At 31.4% G+C, this 17,622-nt stretch overlaps 1 protein-coding gene across 1 annotated transcript; it reads left to right on the top strand.

The window, feature by feature from the left end:
- LOC126739977 (membrane alanyl aminopeptidase-like) lies at nt 1-13,454 on the top strand. Its single transcript, XM_050445821.1, has 16 exons — nt 1-120; nt 180-379; nt 1,441-1,599; nt 5,036-5,282; nt 5,334-5,524; nt 5,580-5,718; nt 6,473-6,656; nt 6,707-6,878; nt 6,927-7,008; nt 7,064-7,247; nt 11,930-12,098; nt 12,157-12,301; nt 12,352-12,487; nt 12,539-12,723; nt 12,774-12,947; nt 13,277-13,454. Exons 2-16 carry the CDS (start codon nt 190-192, stop codon nt 13,410-13,412), a joined length of 2,493 nt encoding a protein of 830 aa, XP_050301778.1. The 5' UTR covers nt 1-120; nt 180-189; the 3' UTR covers nt 13,413-13,454.
- Nucleotides 13,455-17,622: the final 4,168 nt, after the last annotated feature.

Below are 17,622 nucleotides of genomic sequence, written 5' to 3'. Positions count from 1 at the left end.
AATTCCAGTTGATATGATGCTTAGATAAGTGATATATTTAAATAAATGATATCGATATATTGTATCAGTTTAATTTTTTCATTTGGTCAAATTTATTCCAAGATTAAAGATTCTAAAACGGTAAGATTAATATTTCTGAATAAAATTAATTTCTAATAAAAATTAATCTTGCAATCCAGCATTTTAGCCATGAAGGGGTACGTTTTACCTCTACTAGTAATCTCAGTAACGAATCTACTGGGCGTTCGAGGATTTAATTTAAGCAACTATAGACTTCCAACGAATACTTACCCTGTTGAATATTACCTAACATTGGATTTAACCAAACCTGAATTGGATACTTATCATGCTCAGAGTTGGATTGTTATGAATGTTACAGGTAGGACACACACGCAATCGGGAGTAATGGACCACTATTTAAAACTAGTTTTACGTAAAAACAAATATGGAAATAAGGAATTAAGGCCTAATATAGCATAAGAACTTTCCTTTTTTAATAATTTTCTACAGAATTTCATTTGCTTACATTAAAATATAGTACTCTGACGTTAACAACTCATAACTAAAAGATATATGCTGACCACCGAAATGAATTAAAATCATTCTAAGAAATATTTAGGAAATGATGCTCAGCTATATCTCTAATCTACAAGTCAGTCGTTATTTTGAAATTCTTGATTTTTCATGGATTATTAATCATTATACCGGGTGGTGCGTCGCCGAGCGGAACATAGGAAAAAAAAATTTGGTAATTTTGCAATTACATTTAATTGAATAATTCAAGATTCGATTATTAAAATTTTTTGAAACTTTGCATAAGGGTTTGCCAGATTGGGCTCTTCAAAAAGTTATGTTACATTTTTTCTGTAAAATGTACAGGGAAGCCAATAATTGACCCCCTTAAAATTTACATGGGATTTCCTATGTTCCGCTCGGCGACGCACCAGGTATGTCATTCCTATTAAAACTGGTACTGAAATTATTTTTTATCTAGAGAAATTACTATAGCATAGATAGATGTCTATGAAATATACTACTTTCTAAAATGTAGTAAGTTTCTTAATGTCACCTTATTTCTATTGTTTTTGTGTTTCTTTTATGGTCCTGAATCCTGATTAGGTGATATCGGCTCTATTATTAAAGTGTATACAGACGTTCATTAGGAAAATCGGTAATAAGATAATCGCTATAGCCCTCTATAATATTTACAGAAATTTTTCTCATTAGTGCCTAGTCTAACTGCGGTTATATCAGTTTAATTGTTTCATAATTTACTGTTAAGATTGCGAAATATTAATCATATAATTTGACGAAATATTTTATAAAAAATTGATACATCGTTTTTCTGTGATGCTTTAATCAAATATTGCTATTTTTTTGTTATTTGCTAAATCATATTTGCTTTATCCTGTTGTTATCATTTTTCTATTAAAATTTTAGAAGAAGATACGTACGACTTCACATTTAGTGTGAATCCAGAATACGTCAATCTTACCAGCTTGGAACTAGAGGCATACACGGTTACTTTTATTTGCCATTTAGCAGAATCCAATAACGTTACTCAACTTATGGGTGTGAGTTGTATGTATGATATGTTTGGTAAGTATAATATTGAATATAAAAAACGAGAAAGGGAAAGTTCCAGACCCTTTTGGAGATTTCAATTTTCCACCGCGTCACCACTACTATTGGGTACCAGAGCATCCCATATTTATTTAGATGCTTTACTATTTTATTCGTTACTTAGTATAAATTAATCTCAGTATAAAACAGTATGTAAATTAGGTATATTCAAAAAGCTTCAGGTATCAGCCTTTGAGCATTGAATATATTAAGTGGCGGAGCAATGATTTTTTTTAAATCAATACCCGTCATTCTTGATTGCTAGTCGAGCTTTCAACAACACTTTAGTAGTCCTTTATCTTTTGTAAAATTTGTTAATGGGTTAAAGTTAGGTAAGGTTTTTGATACTATTATTGAGAAAATCTTTTATCTAAACTAACTTATTAGGTTAGGCGGTAGTTTCGGTTTTTAGTATTAGTGCAGAGATCTGTATCAGGGCCATTTCTTTTTTTTCAGTATATGTAACAGATATACACACTTTAGATAAGCCAAAATACATACAGCCTTATGCTGATGACTTTCAGATATATCTCACCATCCGTGTTTAGGTGTTTTCTTTAAAGGTAAAGAACGTCCTAGACATTACAAGTTACCTCAACTATCAGATGCAACGTTAGAAAGGCTAACTTTTTACTGATGTGATAATATACATTTGCCTCCCAGAATTGGGACCATGTACTGATGTTAATATCGACACTGACACTTTCTATTCTACACTTTATGAAATATTTTAATAAATCAGTATCTCAAAAAAATAGAAAATACTCAGTGTACTGTACCACTAAGATTATCAAAGTTATTAAGCTTAAGCATAAACTTCATCTTAAATCAAGAAAATCCAGATCTTTCTACTGAACATCCAGCCGTCATTTTACAAGAGCTTCTGTTAAAACTAAAATTAAAGTTGCCTACATCAACTATCTAAGAGACGTGAAATCTGCGTTATGAACAAATCCCAAAATATTTTGGACCTTTGTGAAATCCTTGAGAGATTCGGAAGATATCATGGAGGAAATGACATTTGGGGACAGAATTTATTCAGGTCCTCAAGAGGTGGTAGCAAGTCCGTGTATATTAATGATAACCTTAGAATATTAACCATAGAACAAGTTTCTATTCTATCTTTATGATGATAGTATCATGATGTTATGACACCATCAGTATTTACTTGTGAAAAGATTAGCTTGAATCGCCTTTTTTCTATGTTGTGGCACAAAGCGCACAAGTTTTTACCATCGTAAAGCGGCCCACATACGACCAATATTTTTGCGCAATAATTCATATTATACAATAATATTGACCGTTTATGATTTATATTGAGAGGTTGTGTCAATCAAAAAGAGTTTGATTTTTATTGTGCATTGGTACTTTATTGTATCGTGTGTGGACAATATTGCACATTTATTTCATGAAAATTGCAGTTTTTTGTTTTTATATTTGTCACAAAAACAAATAAATATAGGTTTAAAGGCAAAAGACGAAAAACAAAAACTGATACTAGAAGTAATAGAAGTTTACCATTCTTTGCCAGCTTTGTGGAATATAAAAAGCAAAGACTATAATAACAGGGATAAAAAAAATGAGCAGTATGAAACATTGTTGCGGAAATATAGGGAGAATTACCCAGAAGCTGATAGGAAACAATTAATCAGTAGACTAAATTCATTACGATCATCAACCAATTTCAGGAAAGAACTGAAAAAAATTAATGATTCAAAAAGTAGTGGAGTAGGTACAAGTGATGTAGTTGAGCAAACATGCTGGTATTTCAATGAAATGAAATTCCTAATAGCTTTTGAAAAACCATGCACATCGCAGAATACCATGGAAATTGAAAACGTTAGGAGCCAGGATGTATCTAATAATACTAATATATCAGCAAGAAATGAAGAAGAAACAGTAAGTATTTATAGTACATCAGTCATAATAGTTCACAAAAACACTCAAACGAGACCTTTTCTATTTTTTAGTTAAAAACTAAAGAAAAAACGCAGTACCTCACAAATGCCCATCAACAAAATCATAGGGAACAAGGCTATTGGTCCAGATGGAATTCCAGCTAGTATCTTTTCACCAAGTATTGAAAAATTTTACCATGATAATTTGGTGAAGCCGTTGGATTTTTTTTTTATATTATTCTCCGGATTTCAATTTATCCAAATAGGTGGAAAATTACCAAAATAAATCCTATACCTACAAATCTTGCTCTAGAGATGAAATTAAGAACTATCGCCCAATTATTAGTATGAGTTTATTAATTGATTATCTTTGAGCACCCATTTAATGAAATAGCTGGTCGTATTACTTCTTATGCTTTTATTAAAAAAACAACATTCACTTATCTTACCTTATTCTGTCAATATGTCCATAGAGCTGTTGATGGAATGGCATTTGATAGAGTGAGACAGTGTATGTACAATCCTAAAATCTTTGTCAGGCTTAGATGTATCTGCTTCTATTACCTGCCTAATTCAGTTATATCTCAGTTGTAGATTTCAATATGTTGAAATTAAATGTTCCAAGTCATGTATATTTAAAAGGACTGCTCCAATCTTTAGACCACTTTTGCTTTTGGCTGCTGTCAACGGTCTGACTTTCAAGGAGATTATTGTTTGCTGACGATTTCAAGTGTTTCCTTCAGATTTAGTGAGGGAAGATTCATTTTATGATGTTGTGAGCTGATGCGAGTTCAATAATTTCAGATTAATTATCAGTAAATGTGCTTATCACCGTAAATAGTAATCCCATATTTTTTAATTACACCTCAAATGATGCACAACTTCAAAGAGTACCCCAGCATAGGGAGCTAGGAGTAATTTTTGACCCGATTCTTTTATTTTCTAAACACATTTTATCTAAAGTAGAAAATGCCCAAAATATTTCTGGATTTATTGTTGGAACCACTGAGGAGCTAAGTGTTGAAGTGAATATTCATCTTTTTGATAGCTTAATCTTGAAATATGGAACCATTATTTGGTTCCTTCAGTAAAGTATCTGGGTGGCAATGGTTGAAGGCGTTCAGAGGAGGTTTTTAAAGTGCATATATTTTAGGAAACTTGGTATATATCCCCAGAGAGGCTATGATAATGATAATAAAGTGTTTATAATATTTCTTTATATTTTGGTGCATGTCCAAGGTCCTCCCTGACACCTAAAGCTTCTAAACGACAGCCTCGAAATTTGCACTTCTTGCCTTTAGATTTTATTTTATTTTATATGTTACTAAATACAAATATTGCATATTATACCAGTGAATATAAAAGTTTATTTCAAACAAGCTTGTAGGTAACCAAGTCTTGTAAATCGGTTATATAATCGCAAACCTTTAAATGACTTAGGTATATGCTGTATATATAATATTGTAACTATGCGATATTCTTTATTCTCAGTGATTTAATTAATACTTTTGTAGAAAATGACACCACTTCAATAGTAATGAACTACCGAGCAAACTACTCCACAGATGAACCACGCGGGTTAATCAAGAAAAATTTTACTATCAATGATACAGACAATTGGGTAATCTACACTCAATTTGAACCGACTAGTTTCAGAAAAGTATTTCCCTCATTCGACGAACCTTCATTTAAAGCACCAATGAGGCTTTTTGTTGAACATCACCTGAATTTGACGGTTATTAGTAACATGGAAGCTCTGGAGTAAATATCTGGAAAATTTATTTTTATTTTTGTAAATTTAGTTTTTTCCAGTACATTTCAAACGAACCATTTTTTGCAAAGTACCAGTTTTAAGGACACGCCTAAAATGTCTACATATTTACTAGCCGTAGTCGCTGGACCAAATGATACTTGGAGCGAATACTATAGCCCACAAAATGAAAATCATAGTTTTTCGATATTTGCTCAGAAGATTTTTGAGGAAAATCTTTCTGTTGCCATGGGTGTGTTTAATAAATTGCTTAATTTAATATAATTGTAATCAATTGTTATCTATAGAAAATGGTCCGAAGCTACTGGATCTAATAGGCACCTGGACTGGATTGCCATATGAATCTTTAGGTAATCCTAAAATGACCTTTGCAGCCTTGCCTGGACCCGGAGGTGCCATGGAAAACTGGGGGTTGGTGGTCTTTGCGTAAGTTAATACATAATAAATAATAATTCCTTGAGCTCCTTAATCATTTTATAATAAAATATTTACATTCTGTTTTTGAAGGTGGTAGACAATAGTACAGTGAAAACATCTTGTCGGGCTTGCATTGTCTTATTTATTTAATGTAACACGACGTTTCGGTTGGTAAGTATCTCCAACCGTTATCAAGTGTAAACTAATACTGTATACTGTTTACACTTGATAAAGGTTGGAGATACTTACCAACCAAAACGTCGTGTTACATTAAATAAATAAGACAATGCAAGTCCGACAAGATGTTTTCAAAATATTTACAGTTTCGTGTTTGTGACCTAATATCTTCAATATTGCAGAGGGTTGTTGGGTGGGGTCAGAAATAAAACAGAAACATGTTTACTTAAATGTCGACGTTTCGACTTATATTAACTCATTCTCAGGACACTGAAATGGATTCAAGTAATCACAGAGATCAAACAAAGTAATTCCAAGTACATAAAAAACACTATTAAAATAAATGTTCTTTACGTGTACAAAAATTAAAACAATAAAAAAAACAAAAACCACGACACAATTAAAATGACATTTAGGTACAATCTGTTAAAAAAATTTATATAAGTCGAAATGTCGACATTTAAGTAAACAGGGTTTGTTTTATTTCTGACCCCATCCAACAACCCTCCGCAATATAAAATATTTAGTTTCTATATTGCCTAGAAATAGCCAAAACCAAACTATTTATCAAACTATATATTTTTAGAGAACAAATAATAATAGACGAAGGCTCTAAAACAACAGAAAAGACTCTAGAATCCTCACTAAAAATCATGGCCCATGAGCTGTCTCACCAATGGTTTGGTGATTACGTTACCCTAAACTGGTGGTCGGAATTATGGCTTAATGAAGGTTTCGCCACGTATTTCCAATATTATTTTGGTCACTTGGTAATATTTTTTGAAATCATTTGACAGTAATATTATCTAATATTTTTCAGCTATCAGAAGACTTAGGTCTTGATAAAACATTCGTAATTGAAAATTTACAAACTGCTCTTGAAGCAGATGGTGCTGATACAATACCTTTATCTAATGATGATGCAAATGTTAATAGTGAACAGGAAGCTACTGATGGTCTAAACAAGTATTCTAAAATAACTTATGCTAAAGGTATTGTAACGTTTTGAGGCATTTCGCCTTGTAATAAGTGCTTTTTAGGTGCATCAATTTTAAGAATGATCCGGTATACATTGGGAGATGACGTGTTTCAGAAAGCTATTCAAAACTATTTGCAAGAACAGTAATATTAAACCTACATATTTAGCAATAACTCAAATAATTTCTTTAATTTATAGTGCCTTAGGTAATGTCAGGGCATCAGATTTTATTCAGCAGCTACAGAGTGCGCTCAGTACAGATACTCAACAACCTGATCTCTCGACATACTTACATGCCTGGATATATCAGCCAGGCTATCCAGTTTTAAAAACTAGTTTTTCTAGTGACGAATCCGAAAATGTTACTATCACCATAAATGCGGTAAGTGTGTACTCTGTACACTTTGTTCCATTTTAATTGTAATTACACGATGTCTTCCTTACTATTAAAGATAGATTCTTGCAGTATTGAGTAACTTGTGTTACTTTTTTCAAACTTGAATGAAAAGTTTCAATTTTAAAGCTGATAGGACATTTTTTACGACTTCAGTGAAGGAGTCAGATTTAAAATTAGGTCGTTTCTTGGATATATGACCGAAACTTCCTTTTTTTTAATGATACATCCTTAATTTTTTGACATCAGACTGACTTCTTTTATTAAAAGAAATCAGTTTAATGAAAAAAGTACAAGTTCGTGAAAACTGCCAAGCTTTATCAATAACAGTAAGAAAATACCATGCAATTACAACCATGGGACACATTATACTTACATTAAAATACATGCTGATCTACTTAGAAATAAAATATATTTTATAAATATTTTTAAATAAATAAATAAATTATAAGTCGTAGGTAAATAATGACTGTGATACTGGGGTGCTGAATTGACTATTCCTTCTAAATATATTTCGAAAATCTGTTACCTTTGTAAAGCCATTTAAAAATTCCTTTTTCTTATTAGGACACTCTGTTTGGTTGAAACTGTAATAAGAGATAGGCGAAGATGCGTAAAGTGGAAATTTATTGTTTAGGTCCAAGTTCTTCTTATAATAGTTATCATCGGGAGTAAATCCATCCGCTTTAAAATTTCCATGGTATTCTGTACAGTAATCCAGTTGCTCTTCCGGTTCCTCGAGTTGTTTTAATATTTCTGTTTTAGCCTCCTCCTCAAATTTCTTTAACAGCATTTCTCTTTTTTTACCGATATTTTTAGCTTCCAGTTCCCTTTCCTCGTGTAAATTGGGGTATTGATAAGATCCTCTCATGGTTGAATACAAAGGTTTCTTTGGAGTGTACACTGAGCCATCTCTTATCAGCCATTTTCGGCTTGCTCCCTTATATTCCTCAGTCCAACATTTTTCTAATAAGCTCTCGTTGGCCATCTCTTCCTTTATGCTTTCATTTCTAGCGATTTGTTGCTGACAGTCTGGCTTGATTTTTGCTAAAATATATTTCTCTTCCATTCTATTTGTACAATAAATAAAGTTATGAAAATAATTATGTCATAAATTGAAAATTAAAGTTTACGTTGTAGGTGTTTTTAATTGTTGTTTACCTGATCAACTACAATGCTCTATCGAAATGTCAACTAAGATCATAAGTTTAGTGTTTAAAAGTATTTTCTTATGCCATTCATGAATTGAATAAATGAATTTATAGCTTTATCACTCATAATCAGTGATATAATATTAGTGATTAATTGATTCTAAAAGTTCGTCGATCTGTAGTAATTGCAATATTTACTTTCAAAAACTTGAATTTCGCGCCTTTAGCTATAACGTCATATGTTGGCAGTTATTACGTTTTGTTAGGTTGGTATGAGTGATGTGAATTGACACGTAGAGATGATGACGTGACTCGATTATGGCGAGACGTATTAATTTATTTATACGAAGTTATAAATTTATAAATTATGAGTAATAATGTATGTATTTGTTTTACCGAATAAAAAGGCCATGATAACTTTTTTATTTTATATCAGCAGTTCGTTGATTGGACTAATAGTAAAATGTTTTTTCTTTAATATCTTGCAATAAAAAAAATATTTACCTAAGCGATGATTTTTAATTATACTGTAGCGCTTTTACCGTTCTTTAGCTGTGTGTTGAAGCAATCGATGCACGAAACGTCAACTCATTTATTTACACACTTACACTACTTAACACCATGACTTACGACTACGAGAAATATTAATTTTCACCGTATTTAATACTACTATTTAAATATCGCGCCAATATTCCAAATTGCACTGCACGGAACTGTCAACTGTCAACTGACGCGGCTCCTTGTATACTCGCCTGACCATGATTCCGGAAGACTCGACCTTTCACGCGTCTCCAGATACAGTTGTGTCATTCCGGAATAATGGAGAACAGCTGATATTCTCGTTGTTTCCAATATCGTTAACCTGGCGTCAGTGTGGTGACATTTATCTGTTCTTTAAGTGTGGTGGGGTATGTCATACCCCAAATAAATTAATTTAAAATTAAAAATATTTAGTTGTTTTAGGTAGATTTTTTGGATGCAATATATATTAATACATCATATCAGATAAAGAATAAGTAATAAAATAAAAGTAACATCAATAAAAAAAAAATTATTACGAAAAATTGAACCTATTGTCAAAAACAAAGTGTATTTTTTCTAAATCAAGATATTCAACAAAATAATATTTTCTAGGAGTAAACAGTATTAATTTAACCTTAAATATAAGTACAGAATGAAACAGAAAATAACATGTTACTCAGATATACAATTTTGACAGTTCTCACATATAGTAAAAGAATGCTGAACGCAAACAAAATTTGAGCATTTTACACAAGTAAAGAAAGATTTACGATCATTACTTCGTGTACAAATCGTGCATCTTCTTGCAAATCTCTGGGGTTTTCCTGGTGGATCTAATGCCGTGGGTTTTCCTGGTGGATCTAATAAATTCGTGTTGTCTTTTAAACATCTTACTCTGCAGTTCCCTTGGTAACCTTGGATTTTGACAGCGCGTTTCAGTATAATCAGCAATGAGCTGATAGGCTAGGTTTTTCAAAAATACTCTACTCTTTATTTCATTTTGAGTATTAGCTCTATATATGACTAAAGAGTTAATTCCCGCGCAATTCAATAGAGCATAAAATATAGTGAGTGGCCAACGCCTACTATAACGGGATACATCATAGGACGCAGAGAGTTCATCTACTACATCCATCCCCCCCCCCCCCCACTGGCTAAAATTATAAAAAGTTATAATTTCAGGCTTTTTCTTTTCTGCGGTTGACGCATCAATATCGAGAGTGTGATGTAAAGTGGACATAACTAAAACAATTTTTTGTTTGTTTGGTATGTAGGACGTGTTTTTGGTATGTAGGACGTGTTATTGGTTTACCAGCTTTGAAATTTCAATGTCTTTTTAAAATTTCAAATTTCTTTGACGTTTCTCCCTGAGCCTGAAATTGGTGCGACAAGTCTATTTACGACATCAAATGGTTTATTACTAACTGTATAGGGTCCTTCAGGTTGCGCACCTACATATACTTCCATATTCAAAACATAGTGAGTTCTTGCATCAACCAAAGCGAAAATTTTAATGCTGTATCTTGCCGGCTTGTTAGGCATATATTGCCGAAATGCACAGCGTCCCTAACTACTTCTAGCTTTTGATCTATAGTTAGATACTCGCTTGTGGTGTAATTGATTTGACTGTTTTGTATAAAGCGCTCAAAGACTGCCCGAATAGCGGCAAATTTATCAGTTGCTTTACGTTCATTTCTATTGTCAATATTATCAAATCTCAAACAAGAAAGAAGTATAGTGAATCTTTGTAATGACATGGTCTTACGAAATTTTTCTATTCCAGAACCATCCGAACAAAAGAGATCATCTAAATTTAATCTTGCCGATTTATATTTCCCTGCTAAAAACAAAAGATCAATTACTGCCTTTATTTCATTTAAACTGGTCTCTTTTACAACGTATTGGTGATTTTCATTATAAAACTTAGACTTTTCTGCAAGTTTTTTATTAGTCCACTTGACAATATCGTTAATCATATCATTATCCATGAATAACTCAAATCATTCTAAAGGTGTTTTTGCATTTTTGCCATTAGCTTTAACACGTGGTAAATGTGTTATAATATTTTCACTACGAGTCCTTACATTTCTAGGGTAGCATATCTTAGCCCATTTTGTCCCATCTTTTCCTATGTAGTGCAGATTTCGTTTCGCCTTACCTCCATTTTCGGTTGTTGTTTCTTGCGTTTTTTCTTTTCGATCTCTTTCACATGTGCTGATTGAGTCGTGCTTAGGTTGTTAATTTCTTCTTCTCCCTCTCCATCATTTACATCTATCATAGCGTCTTCCTCGCTATAACTGCAGTGATCACTTCCGCTTTCGTAGTCCTCTTCTCCTTCACTTTCTGAACCTATTGGCGCTTCTCCTTCGTCTAAATCTTGCCATAACTTAATAAGACGCTCTTGCTATTCTTCAAAGTCACCCATTACTAAAAATGCAATAAAACACATTTAAAATATCACCCACTAAAAAAAACTAACAATTTCACAGAGTATTGAAAAATTAATTTACCTGTGTGGTGGGGTATGTGATACCCCAGACAACTTTGAAGACGTGTGGTCGCTACAGAATCAACAGGAGCACTGATTTTGCCGCGGGGACAGGATGACTGAAGTATAATTGGAAGGTACTAAGGCGCTCGGCGCGCTCCTACAGTGTGCTAGAAAATCGCGCTTAATTTAAATTTACTGGGGTATGTCATACCCCACCACACTGACGCCGGGTTAATATACGATGGAACTAACAGAAAAACTAATATTAAGTATTGGTTATTACTATTTATGTTTGTTTATCGACTAGCTATTATCTATCATTTTTTTTTTTCATTTTTTAGCTTGGAAATAAATAAATATTTATCGTAATATAAATTAAATAATTTATATATTATTTGTTTTAGTAATGACTGTAATAGAGGAACTTGTCACATATTTACCTCAACACTGATTTTTAAAATTAAAAACTGAAAAAGAACCTTTGTTAATAACTTCATTCGTTTTAGTATAAGTTTAATACAACAGAAGAGTCAATATGGTATATACCATTTACTTATGTTTCATCAGACAATCCAGAAAAAGTAGAAACAGTTTGGATAGAACCTGGAAAATCGTTTAATTATACCTTAACCAGTTCCGCTAACTCATGGTCTGTTATTAATCCTGACGCTAGAGGTATATAAATATTTATAAACTGTGAATGGATGAGGTATTCAAATTTAATGCATTTTAGGTTTTTATAGGGTGGAATATGATTCAGAATCAGTATCAAGAATAATCAATGTTCTAAATAACTCTTTGACTTATGCAAATATTTCGGTTTTGAGCAGGGCTCAGATTTTGGATGATATATTTGCATTCGCAATTGTAAATAATGGGTAAGAGCAAAAAATCTGTTTTCACTAAAGATGGAATTATTTTTTTTTAGGACATATGAAACTGCCCTTTCAGTAGGCTCTTATCTTCGATATGAAACGGATTATCATCCTTGGTACGTGTTTTTGAATGAAATAGAGCTGCTTTTGGATACTGTTCAAGATACTGATCAAATAGAATACATTAAGGTAAAACAAATAAATAATATAGTTTCTAGTTATGAAGTAGATTGTTTTCAGACTGAAGTGCTCGCTTTAGTTGAATCCCAGTTAGTAATTCCACAAGGCCAGAGCTCGAAAAATTTAAGTCACACTGAAATTTTAAAGCGCAACTTGCTTTTACACTGGGCATGTAAATTAAATCAAAGTGACGCAATCGAATATGTAAAGGGCCAATATTCGAGCTTTAAAAACAATACCGATAGGTATATAGATATCACCTTTAGCAAGAAAATCTTTAAATATATTTTTTTAGCATTGATACCGATTTCCGTGACGTAATTATTTGCCATGGTATTGTAAACAGCGATAATTCAACAGAGGAGATGAATGAGATGGTAGAATTATTCCAAGCTACTGTAAACCCACAAAAGAAGTATGATGTGGTAAAAGGATTGACTTGCGCAGAAAATGGACACCTATTTGCTAGGTTAGTTCAGCGTTATTTTAAAATACATATAAATGCTAAACAATTTAAGTGGATTTATCGGTTATGGTAACTAAATGATTATTCCTCTCAGACAGAAAACGAAATACAGAGGGTACATGGGATATAACTTTTACTTCATTTTTACTTAATATTTAGATTCTTTATTCAATAAATAGGTATATAAACAATATATTCTCTTCAATGCGAGTTAAGAAAATTGTTTATATCCAATACATAAATTATTGGATATAAACAATTTTCTAGTAGTAAGTATTTTTTCATAAAAGGTCTACATTACAATTATATCAATATATCTTGCTCATTTTTAGTTATTTAAAATCAGCCTCAGCAGAGAATCTTCCAATAGGAAAACAGTTTTGGGCTGATACCGTGCATGCATTAAAAGAAAGGTGCGCCAAGGACTCACTGTCATCTCTATCTTGCTTAGATTTGTATAAACTGTAGATAAACTTGTAATTAAATTAAAATAAATGTAATTGAGTTTTATTTTATTGCGTTTTGGCATCAGCAAAACCGTATATATTAATTTTTCAATGATTTATTCCTTAGAACATTGCGTGGCTAGAATGCGTAAATAACGACTTTGTCCGAGTTCAACATGTGCACAGGGACAAGGGGGTGTTTTGTTTACAAACATATTTATATTCTCTATTGTCAAGTTTACACGCATTTTCAAAATGGAAATTTTAAGCTTTATATCAACACATATATTAATGTTAATTTAAGTTATTGATGTTAGATTTTGGATTAAAAATAAAAAGTAGAAATAAATATATGTTATTCTAAGCGAAAAACAACAACTTTAAAGCAAGAAAAAAATTAATAATATTCTCATTCCTAAAACCTTCTAAAAATTTGAAATGGCAACACAGCAGGCAAAAGCTCATGCCATCTTGCGAAATGTCATCTTAACAAACTTATTAAAAAATCTATAAAGTAATTATAAAATATTCAATTTCCATAAAAATGCCTTTTATTAGGTAAGTACCTACCTTTTAAAGTGCTTCGTTAACTTTAAAAAAACGCATAGAGTTCATAAACGGTACTACTCGTATTATTTATAATTTAAAACATAATCTATTAAAAACAAATATTTTTTGACGACGTCACTGGTAAAGATTACTTGTGTACGTGGAATCAACAATGCGATCGAGCAACGTTGCGATGTTGTTGCCTTTTTCTCTAATATACGGACGTTATCTATATTCTTTAACTTTGAATGTTGATTTCTTTATAGAGTATCTTAAATTTTATGAAAAAAAAGCTTCATATTTTATTTTGCGCCTTTCAAAATAAATGTTAAAGGTTTTTTGATATTATAATATCATTAACGGCAATGCTAGGAATTGTACCCTTTCAATGTTCTAAGATTTACTATATCTTAATAATAATGGAAGATGTAAATCTATACTATGTTCGATATCACTACGAAATCATAGAATATTTTATTAGAAAGATCTGAAAGGTAATAAGCATGTATTATGAAGTCTAATGCAGATAGACTGTTGCTGCGAACAAACCCTTGTCTCGCCAATAAAGGCGCATATTTTCATTTTTCCGCATTTAATAAAATAAATTATTTGAACTGAACTGAACGAATTAAAATAAATTCCCAACTAAAATAACTGAAAGTAGATTATTAATTAAGAAAAATGTATTTCTAAAAAAAATATATCAAACTGGCGAAATCTAGCAAATTCTGCTATTTTACTTACCCTTCACTTTATATAAAAAAAATTAGTTCCCCACAACAAATTAAAATTATACTATAGGTCCATGATACCATTACCAATTATAACAAAACATGAGACAAGACTACTTTCTAAATTTCAATCTTCAACTTATTTTTAAAATTAACAAGGATTTAAGCGTGGTGACAAAAGAAAGATGACACATTAAATTATAAATAATTAAGAGAACTTAACAAAAAAAACATAAATAGTAGTTTAAAACTGCAGAAGACGAACATGCATAATAGATAAAAGATTTTGATGCAGAAAGGCACCCAAATGTTGTCTTCAGAGGTTTTCCATTCTTTTGAATAGACCCAATTTTTGAGATAAGAGGGTGAGAGACGCCCCTTTTTAGACCAAAAATAAGTCTACAACATGCATTTTGCATTACTTCAACTTTATTTTGTTAAAGGAAAATATATAGTTATCATAGTTGAACTTTTATAAAACTACAGACTCAGACAATACCTTTCTTAAATTAAAATTAAGATATTCACAATTTAAATGCAACCTTAAATTATAAAATGCTTTCTCCAAACTTCAGCAACGTGGCATTTAGTTATTAATCCAATATAAGACTTAAATTGCGAGCCACGTCCACATATCCAACCGTAATATGACCCATACAAATCTATACATTATATATTGCTTGCATTGTATATTGCTAATCTATGCATTGTATATTGCTTTTCAAAAAATCAGCCTTACCCTTACTTGCAAACAACATCACGTTAGATTTATTATGGTTTAAAATCAAATTATATTCTGGTGATAAATGGTAAATTTGTGCAAGTTCGTTATTAGCCTCATTACCGACTTCAATGAAGTTATTAGGGTCAAGTGAAAAATGGCAGTGTTTATAAAGGTGCCAAAAAAAATTAAGCCCTGCAGAACTTATTTAACTTATTTAACGCATAAAATATTTAACTTTTCGAAACAATTACCTTTATAAGATATGCGTTCTTTTCTTTGAGATAGATAAGATGTAAGTAATTCCAGATCAGGTAAATCAAAGACATAAAATTTAAAAGTTTAGAATTCACTAACGCAGTTGCTGCACTAATGTTAATTAAAGAGTGCTTCAAATTTCACCTTACTTAATTTATAAATAAGTATAATTTAATATCTAATAAACAATACGGGTTTAGGGAAAATTACAGCACGCAGGGTGCTCTTATAAAGGCAACTGACTGCATGGTCTCTGGTTTGAACGAAAGCATGAAATATATGACCATCTTTATTGATTTAGCTTTATTGAAAAGCGTTTGATGCTGTACCTCGAGGTGTTCTGCTGAAACCTCTAGAAGATATGGGTATCATTGGACTACCAAATCAGTTATTGATTAATGGTTTGTTTTCGGTTATTCCAAGGGACAGTCTAAAGAGATACTTACCTAATTAGTAGATGATCTCAAAGGTCAAAGATTGGCACCTTAAACACTGATAAATCAAAGTTTATGTATTATGCTATGAGTAGATCTAGCCCGCTAAATTTCACTACAATATGTTCACATAATTCTGATTGTCCAAATTCCTATCACTACTCTACATACACTAAATTAGATTGTGAAAAATATTTAGGAGTATATTTTGACAGTTTACTTAAACGGAAGGTTAAAAAATATCTATCAACTGACCTGTTTGAAAAGGCAGGAGTTTTTCAAATTTATCACCAACAATTTACAATATTATGCCTCTTGAATTTAGAATAAAACCCTAGTTCATAATTAGATATAAAATTAAGTCTTGGACCCTCTTAACAAGTCTTGAGCAATTGCTTTCATTAATAATGAGGGGCTTGGGGCAACAAGGTACATAAGGCACATTTTACTGAAAATCGAGAATTCTTTAACTGGACTTAACAGGTAACAAGCCATTTGCAAAGTACTTTAATAGGCACTCAAATTATTTTGTTGTTTCTACAGAATATATTGAATATTTTCAGTTAAAGTGGTCACACAATTTGTCTGAATGTATTCAAATGAGTATAGCAGGCAGAGATTACTATCCAACTGATAATGAGCTTGAATGACTCTCTGAATCTAAAATAATATTAAGTAAACAAAATTGTGTCTCAAAAAATTTCAAAAAAGAATTTTCAGCAAGCAATTTGTATAAAAAAAGACAAATTTAAGTTAGGAGAAGCTAACATTTACATACATATTGGAGAGAAACTTGTTGCCATCTGAAAATATTTAAGTATTGGATTGGCCTTCCCGATCACCTGATTTGAACCCTATAGAGAATTTCTGGCTGCTCTTGGAAAACAAAATTAGAAAAAGAAATATGGAATACTCAGAAGATCTATGGCTAGTCTTATAGAAAGAAAAATAGAATGAATAGTAGTTTGTTTTTGTTTATATTTTATTTTATATGTTTATTTATGTTTCCATATATTTGTTCGCCACAGTCAGTATTTTTAAAGACTATTGATAATCAAAAATATGTTAAATAATATTTTTAACTTGAGTGTTTCTTATTGTAACCAAAGAAATTCTAGAACTTATTTTGTACTAAGTTACCTACTACCATTTTCAACTTTCTGTTGAAAATGTGTAGTTTTATTTTGACACGAAAAAGAGATACCATCTTTAAAGCTGTTTTTCTTAAAAATTACTGAATGTGGCCTATGTCCCTCTGTTGCCCCGAGCGTTTCAATCATAAAATAAACAATAATAAAAATATAAATATATAATAAATATATATTATAAAATAAAAAATAATTCATCCAAAATTCTTTAATTTAGGACACTCTCTAAAATTTACCAAAGTCTTTGAACCCAATTAGGGATAAATCAACCAAAATGATACTCTAAATCCCAGTTTTCTGTGAATTAACCTCTTTGAATGCTCCTCATTTTAGTAACTTATTGATATCCATTTATTGCTAGTGTCAATCAAAGGGTAAATAAAACAAGCAA

Source organism: Anthonomus grandis, chromosome 8 (genome assembly GCF_022605725.1).
Source record: "Anthonomus grandis grandis chromosome 8, icAntGran1.3, whole genome shotgun sequence".
Classification (NCBI taxonomy): domain Eukaryota; kingdom Metazoa; phylum Arthropoda; class Insecta; order Coleoptera; family Curculionidae; genus Anthonomus; species Anthonomus grandis.
This window is presented reverse-complemented; position numbering and strand designations above follow the sequence as displayed.

Excerpts from the sequence above, each read along its gene's own strand:
- LOC126739977 (XM_050445821.1), top strand. The coding sequence starts at position 190 with ATGAAGGGGTACGTTTTACCTCTACTAGTAATCTCAGTAACGAATCTA. Across the intron at positions 380-1,440 it reads GATTGTTATGAATGTTACAG|AAGAAGATACGTACGACTTC; the intron begins GTAGGACACACA and ends TTAAAATTTTAG. Across the intron at positions 6,879-6,926 it reads TAAAATAACTTATGCTAAAG|GTGCATCAATTTTAAGAATG; the intron begins GTATTGTAACGT and ends AGTGCTTTTTAG.